Consider the following 8,231-nt stretch of genomic DNA (forward strand, 5'->3'; position numbering starts at 1 on the left):
GGATTCCGCCGAGCATCCGCAAGTTTTAGATCCAAAAGTCACACAGTGAGTCAGGAAGCAGACCTCAAAAATCCACGAGGACGGTCACATTAGTTGAACATTACTGAGAATCCGTGGGTAGATTTTACATGTGCTGTGTGTGCAAGCTGTGATAACAAGGAGCAGGGGAATTACTTACCTGATGCATATTCGTATTTTCGCACATATCGCAGCTACTTTTACTTTAAATTCAATATGTGCATATGTTTATTGTACTAGCATATAAATAGTATGTAAATGGCTGCACTGATGGCTAAAACAGGGCTATTTTTAATGCTTGTCGGCTGCAGGCGGTACTTTTGTTTGCTCAAGCTCGTCCTAAACTTTACTATTAACCAAAAAAAGATTCCATAATTAATTTGATACTTATGCCTCCCTGGATGACCTGGTAATAAGCTAGATTTGTCACAGAATCTGCGCTGTGTACACATTTTATAGTTTTAATTATCATTTCATGAGCAAAAATGCTAATAAAAGTAAGGTCTTTATAAAATGTTCTCAAATGGTAAAAAGGAAAATACAAACTTGGGGGTTAAAAAAATGAAGTAAATGGACTCGTTCCTTTCATGATCTGTGGCTCTACCACTTTGAGACTGTTTGCTGGAGCAGAAGCTGTCTGGTGTCTTAAGCCAACTGTGGAGTAGGGGGACACCTTGTGGTCTTCATCGGGTATTACAGTCAGACGGGGCATTACTGGCATAAATTCGGAAGTACAAGATGAGTAAATTCGGGGGAGATAATTCCGTCAACATTGCGCAATTATTCGAGTACGTGAGTGGAATGAATACACGATGGATTTACGTTATCACATAAAGTACTCCACTGTACTAGAATCTTGGGATGTCTTCCTCTTAATATCACGACAAAACTTGTAATAGACACGCCGGTCCGCATATTCATACTTCTGTTAAATCTATCGAGACATCATTCACAGATGATGTTACGATGCAGAAAGCTATTTCATTCTAATCAGCGAAATGTCACAAGACTGAGTTAAAAAAAAAATAGAGCCTGTTGCCAAATATGACTTTAACTCGGTGTAGTGTATCATATATCTAATCTATATCTCATATAATTAAACTATTATCCAATTACTTAATTTTAAGAATGAAACCGTGTGTTTAACTGAGTGTGTCTTTTTCTCTGTAGCGTGAACTCCTTGAGCGTTTTGCGCTCGGTAGGACGGGACAAATACCCGCCAATGAAATGAACTTATAGACAAAACGGTAATACTTTATGTTGTTGCATCAACTAACACTGAGCTCCCACGGACAACAGCACGGATGAATAATATTACGTCTGAGTTATGTCCTGTGTTTCTTGAATGTGCAGCTACCTCCTTTCTGCGAAGTCAGATCATGTGGGAACTTGTGTCGTAAGGTGGAGTGAAAGTACAGCGACGCGTTAAATGCTCCCACTGTTCTTTGCGAAGGATTAACCTACGCTAAAGAGATTACAGGTAAGCACCACGGGCTCCTTCTAGGTGCTTCATTTTACTGACTTCCTCTGTTAAAACAACTTATTTCTCACCTAAGGCTCGTTTTTAATCTCTTTTGCGAATAATGTCATGTTTTGTGATTGCGTGTGGAAAAAAAGATTAGGGAAAGGTGAAATGAATGAAAACCATGTGGATATTTTCAGGCTCGTGTCCTTAAAGTCACGATGGCTCCACATCCTGTAATTCAGGCGATCATCGACTTCTCAGCTGGAGCTGCAGGTGAGTTTAACGTAAAGACACGGCCGTATTTCACGCCACTCGCATCAGATTGAAGATAATCACTTGGACCAGCTTTGTGTTGCTTTAAAAGTGACCCAAACCCTGGCAGCAAAAGGATCACAGCATAACACCTACCTGATCCCATCAGTGTGGGGGTGAACGGTTTAGTCCAAGCTGTCATTCAATTATTAACGTAAAGAAGTGAGGAAGGTTAATTTTGCAAAATTCAAAAATTGGGATATGCTCAAAGATTGGAAGCAGGCCACATCTATTTCAGTATTGATCGTCTTTAACACCATTTGCTGTATATGTCCAGTTATTTATCTAAAGTTTAGTCAGAGGTCAGAGGGTTTATATGCTGTACTCATCATTGACATGAATGCCATGGATATTTTCAGCTTTTAATGATTTATTTGAGCTGGGTTTTTTTCTGGGGTGAAATAACTGCACAACATATGTATTTAATGATTTTTTAATAAAGCAGTAATTATATGGATAGGCTTGGGTTTATTTTGGAGTTTCTCTTATCTGCACAGGTTCAAAAGTATACATAGAGAGTGATATGCTAAATCACCCACTAAAATCTGACTTGTTGAAGGTTGTACAATGTCTTTTAACCTGACAAGGACATGGCCTATTAACTTTTCATTAGTGATCATGACTGACTACAACTGGTTGTTTCTCTTTGCCAGCATAAAAAAGGATTTCGTTGACAGCACCCATTAGATTCAGTAATCTGTAACTGATTGGTGCAGATGTCATGTGTGCTTCAGCATCTAACTAGTGATCATAAAGGGAGTAACATTTTTTTAAGTGGCAGATAACTTCAAATGCAACGTTTCAATCGGCCTAACAAATATCAGCAAACACACAAACTGTTTGTGAGCAGTCTGTCACACAGTGTGTCTGCAAGCTAAAGGTACAGCTGCTGTATTTCCCAGGGAGAATGAGAGATAACTTCACTCGGAGATGGAGAAAGATGTAAGAAAGAAAAGAAGGGAGAGGAAGAAGACAGGTTATATTTAAAGGTAAGGACTGCTCAGTGGCCTTTGATAAACTGGAAATTTAAAGCTTAGATGTAATGTTCTTAATTTTAAATCAGATAATGGATCTGTATATGATTTGAAGTTATATATTTAAAAAAAAAACACTGCTAAGTGTGTACTTTTTACTTCGTGTTATTCAAAGGTTGCATGAAAGTACAACACAGTTTCATGCAGGATAAACCAGTTTGCTTTGCCATACTGTGAATTTACAGTAAAGCACTGTGTTGGACTGGTGCACAGCGGCTGTGGTGTTTATGGTCAGTGTTAGGTTACATCAAGGTTAGGCGAGGTCAATTCACTGAGTTATACATACTGCATACTGTCAGTATAGGGAATGGAAATAATCCGAGATAGCTAAATCCACAAAGAGCAATAAACCAGGTGAACTCTACAAATTGTGCCAACAAAAGTGCTCAAATATTCAGCCAGAACTGCCAGAAGTTTGCTGATGGCTACCAAAAGGTGTAACTGGTTGAGATGTAACTTGCACTGTTTGCTTACCAAATACTAATGGGGGTATGTGTATAGATTTTGACCTTGTATATGTTTTTTGACACTGTGTGTATTAGAGAAACATGAAAATAAATTCAAACCTGTGCACCCAATTTTTGTTTTTTTAAAGTCTTTAATGATGTATGTTGTACAATTCTTCCACCCTGAAAAAGGAACAGTTAAAAAATAATTAAAACCTCAAAAATACAGTTTCTTAAGATCAAATATTATACACACACACATATGTATCTTAATACATCTACATATATTTTTATAGTCTGATTTCCAATACTTTTTAATCTCTGAGTTCTTCTCAGTTATTCACGTCTTGATGCCCACTCAGGTGGCACAGCCTGCGTGCTGAGCGGTCAGCCATTTGACACAGCAAAGGTGAAGATGCAGACGTTTCCCACAATGTACCGCGGCTTCATCCACTGCTTCATCTCAACATTCCGGCAGGTGGGACTCCGTGGTCTTTACAAAGGCACAACGCCTGCCCTGATAGCCAACATCGCTGAGAACGCGGTGCTCTTCTTGAGTTATGGGCTCTGCCAGGATGCCGTCCGCTTTATGTCAAGGATGGACAAAGGCGCTGATCTCAGGTTGGAAGAAGATATTTCTGACTATTTATTTACATAATAACCTGCATAATATGTAACAGACTTCAGTGAGGAGCAGCTGGGTATAGCACAATTTGATGTTAAATGTTCATGTGAACCAGGACTCTCAGTTTTCAGTGTCTTGAGACATTTTCGGGGGTTCAATCCTCCACATTTTCTTTCCGCTCTGTGATTTGCTGCCTCCTCTTTTCACTCCCTGTGCAGAAAAGCATTTCATCATGTACTGAGATGCAACATCATAATCATAAGTGTGTGTGCTCACACAGTTTAAAACTTTAGATTAAGTGTCTTTCTTGGCAATTGAGAATGAAATAATAAAGTGAATAATAATTAAGTAAATTCCCCACAATAATAATTATCTATTGCAGCCAGAAATAGAAACTAAATGAAGAGAAATGGTTTTCAGTGACGCTCTTTAGAGACAAATGTTAAAATTGATGGAGCATTTTTAAAGGATTTAAGTTGTTTGGGATATTCATTTTGATTTTAATGAAAAAGCTTTTTTTTGTCATTCAATGAACTATAATGAAAATACTGCCATTAATATTACACATTGAACCCACTGAAATCATGCTCAGCCAAACGGGCTTTAAACTAATTGCAATTTTAAAATAACTTTCCTTAAGCAGCTTTGTATTTTGAGCTGTCTGATCACTTTAAGAAATACCTTTTTCTACAGTTGTGCCACATTGCATTTATCACAACCTAAATCTTTATTTTATGTCATAGTAAACAGTGATTAGCATAAGAAAAAACTAGAAATGATGAGAATATTTCTTTGATGTAACTGCAAGGAAAACTTTTTCCTCATTTGAGCCTTGCAAAAAAGGCCCAAATGAGTGTAGCTACTAATTTTCAGATGGTCACTCTCTTCCTAAGCTGTTCATCTAATTTTGATAATGGAATTTGGAATTGTATCAAGTATGAAATACAGCTTACATTATCTTTATTTGACCTTTCAGCCTCTTGCCTGAACTTGGATTTGAGCTTCCTAAAGCAGGAAATCTGTAATGCTGTAAAAGTATATGTTTTAGTAAGGCATATTTAAATGCGTATAACCTTTGCATTTCCTCTAATAGCTCTTTGGGAATCGCCTTCGCTGCACAAAAACATTGTTTTTGGTTGTCAAACTCTGTTATCTTTGTGATTTTTCATAAATTCAACTAAAGAAGCTGAAACAGATTGTGTTTTTGTAACAGGCTGCTTCTCTGCCTAAAGACACAGTTTAGAATTGGTTCTTTGCTAAGAATATCTGCTATATGTGTAGACACAACACTGGTTCATCTCTTGAGTTAAGTACCTTTTTATCTTTGAATGATTCATAGCTCAGTGTTAAGGAAATAAAAAAAAAAACATTCCTGTGAAACTGATCAGGTACAAGAATCTTGGAAAACTATTGCTCAACATGACTTTAAAATTTACAAAAAAAGCCTGGCACCTTGGAAGCAAAATATATGAAATGAAATGAGTGTGACTCAAACCTTTTGCATAGTAGAGTCAGAAGCAGACTCATCACATTAAAAATCCATAAGGTTTAGCGCATTTATCTCCGTACCAAATGAGTGATATAATCACAACACTGGAAAACCGTCTTGGGAACAGTCATTAAATCGATATCCATTAAGAGCTCTTGATCGTCGGACACATGCCAGTTATTTGTGTATCAGCGGTCAGAGCAAACCTTAGCACTGGCTGCATGAGGCAGAAATAAAACAGTCTCTTTTTTGTAGTTCTAAAAATTGAAGATGGGGATGTATGTACATTAAAACCCTTTCCTCTTCATACTCTTATCTTTTGTTGTACTTGTCATTGCTCGTCAGTGATCTTCAGAAGGCATCTGCAGGGTCTTTAGCTTCCATCTTCTCCTCCATGGCAATATGCCCCACGGAGCTGGTGAAATGTCGCTTGCAGGCCATGCATGAAATGGAAGCATCTGGCAAGGTGGCAAGAGGACAGAAAAGGTAAGTGGAATTAAAAACCTGACATTGTTACGACAAGAAAAGTTTTAGTTGACCAAAGCTGTGCTAGACTTTGTTTTCTGGGATGTCTTCAGCACAGTGTGGACTGTGGTTAAGACCGTGTTGAAGACAGATGGCCCGTTAGGATTCTACCAAGGACTGATGTCCACCTTCATGAGGGAACTTCCTGGTTACTTCTGCTTCTTTGGAGCCTATGAGTGGTGTCGGTCCACATTTGCGCGACACATGGGCACAAGCAAAGATGGTATAGGTATGGTTATATCATCTTCTTGTTGTATTTATGGTATTTTTGGAGTTTGTAGTATGTTTGACTCAAAATAGTTTCTGCCTTTGCAGGTATTCTTCCGCTGATGTTCAGTGGGGGATTTGCAGGAGGATGTCTTTGGTTGGTGGTCTATCCAATAGATTGTATAAAGTCCAGGATCCAGGTGTACTCCTTAGCAGGGAGGCAAGAGGGCTTCATCAAGACCTTCATGGGTGTTATACGCACTGAGGGTAAGGTTTGAACATGTATGCACAGATGAATATGAGTGGGTTTTCTGATTCTCTGTGTGATGATTGTAGTCTTGGGAACACATACTTTTGCAGGATGCACCCCAAATGCCATTTTGAATATATTGGCATGTGTTATATTTCTTTATGTCTGTGAACGTAAGTTAAAAAATATGATAGTGTCAGCAGTGTAAGCAGCAGTAGGTCACAAAACTTTACAAGTGTGTAGCTGTGATCCGATTGAAGGCCACAATTGAAGATGGGGATGGTTCTGACCCACAACATGTAACTAATCTTTAAAGAATGTGGGGTGTGGACTTTAAACTGGGACTTTAACCCTTGCTTTTGGCACCCTTTACTACTGGCTTATAGAATAGGACACACATGTGTTCAAAGTAGGCCCTTATCTTGATGCCAGGCTGTAATATTCAGAATCAGAAAACAATATCTAAGCAGACAAACCTCCCCACTTCATAGGAGGTGGGTAACAGTAAAAACTGAAAACAATTATTGTGAGAGACAATGTTTTATAACCTTATGTAACATATCAGAGATAAATGCACTATAAAACACTGTTCTGTGACATTGCAGCTTTAATAACTGTTATCTGTGTGATAAGGGTATATTGACAGACTGTCATTTTGAAATATTGCTAATTGGTCCATGCTCTTTTTTTTAATCTGTAGAGAACAGTCTGTGCAGCTTTTCCTCTTTGTCCCGACAGGGTTCACTGCTCTGTACTCTGGCTTAACTCCTACAATGGTGCGCACCTTCCCTGCCAACGGAGCCCTCTTCCTGGCTTATGAGTTTAGTCGCAAGTTAATGATGGATGCCGCTGGTGCCTGATGCAATGGATCTTTCCAACCAAAGCAAATATTTTAATAAAAAAAAAACCTTTATTTTTGCCAACTCTTTTTTATTTTTAGTGTGTGTGACCCAGTGGTATGAAACACTGTAATATATAAATATAATAAAAACAGAATCATATGTGAGTTATTTGGACTAAGATCTCAAGGAAAAAAGAGGCAGTACAAACACTGCACTTGAAAATGACCTTGTTCTTTTGTCAAGTCAAAAAAGAAATTACAGTTGTATTTTTGGCCCATTCACTTTAATAAAATTGGAGCATGTGTCATAAGATAGTGCAAATGCATTTAAATTACAATTTTATAAAAATGTAATGTAAAAGAAGTGAAAAACTTCAGGATCTCCACGGCCAAAAAAACCCCCAAACCAAAAAACCCACTCTTCCTAGAAAAAAAACAGAACATAAAGTTATACATGTGAAAACAAAAAACAGGAGAAACATTGAAAAATAAACACATCAGAAACTCCTGTGAATCTTTTCATGAAGGGTCCAAAAAGTCAGTAGACCCAACACTGCCAGACTAATGACTTTCCGTGTAAGGTTCAATATAATCTATATTCCATGAAATAGAATTTTAAACCTCATAAATAATCCTTAATTTTGTAAAAACTTGGGGAATCCATGGGAAAAATGCGAGGAAAACTACGTATCATCTTCTTTGAACATCACCTCTCATGTTTCATGACTTGGATACAACAATTATTTATTCATGTGACGGACTCAGGTGACAGACTGCTGAACTTAAATGTACGAAAGCACAAGAGCAGGACTGAGATAGCTTTTCAATACAAGAGCCACAAAGATCCTGGTTAAACAAAAATGGTTCATGTTACATCTTAGCAACCTAAAGGTGACTTACAGGGCAAGCGTGCCTCACTGTTGTAGAAAGCAACCGGTGTTAAGGGAAAAAGACCGCACCCACAGAGAGAACAGACACGTAAACAAGTGCAGTACTGTTCTAGCTTGCTCGATCACAGA

General features: G+C 38.0%; 1 protein-coding gene across 3 annotated transcripts; it reads left to right on the plus strand.

Moving 5' to 3' along the window:
- Positions 1-21: 21 nt before the first annotated feature.
- slc25a15a (solute carrier family 25 member 15a) lies at positions 22-7,330 on the plus strand. 3 transcript variants are annotated; one of them, XM_082502533.1, is made up of 9 exons: positions 22-45; positions 1,189-1,265; positions 1,372-1,498; positions 1,681-1,756; positions 3,638-3,896; positions 5,735-5,875; positions 5,968-6,143; positions 6,230-6,388; positions 7,110-7,330. In XM_082502533.1, the coding sequence occupies exons 4-9, from the start codon at positions 1,702-1,704 to the stop codon at positions 7,229-7,231; spliced, it is 912 nt and encodes a 303-aa protein (XP_082358659.1). In that variant the 5' UTR covers positions 22-45; positions 1,189-1,265; positions 1,372-1,498; positions 1,681-1,701; the 3' UTR covers positions 7,232-7,330. The 3 variants fall into 3 exon arrangements, with proteins under 3 accessions (XP_082358659.1, XP_082358658.1, XP_082358660.1); XM_082502532.1 differs by lacking the exon at positions 22-45 and adding an exon at positions 747-806; XM_082502534.1 differs by lacking the exons at positions 22-45; positions 1,189-1,265; positions 1,372-1,498 and adding an exon at positions 2,698-2,784 and having other exon boundaries at positions 1,512-1,756.
- Positions 7,331-8,231: the final 901 nt, after the last annotated feature.

This window comes from Aulonocara stuartgranti, assembly GCF_965226115.1.
Source record: "Aulonocara stuartgranti genome assembly, chromosome: 14".
NCBI lineage: Eukaryota > Metazoa > Chordata > Actinopteri > Cichliformes > Cichlidae > Aulonocara > Aulonocara stuartgranti.

What these genes read in the sequence shown, in the direction of transcription:
- slc25a15a (XM_082502533.1), top strand. Translation starts at nt 1,702, where the DNA reads ATGGCTCCACATCCTGTAATTCAGGCGATCATCGACTTCTCAGCTGGA. An exon ending in GTGGCAAGAGGACAGAAAAG is followed by an intron (nt 5,876 to 5,967) that starts GTAAGTGGAATT and finishes GGATGTCTTCAG; the next exon opens with CACAGTGTGGACTGTGGTTA. An exon ending in CACAAGCAAAGATGGTATAG is followed by an intron (nt 6,144 to 6,229) that starts GTATGGTTATAT and finishes CTGCCTTTGCAG; the next exon opens with GTATTCTTCCGCTGATGTTC.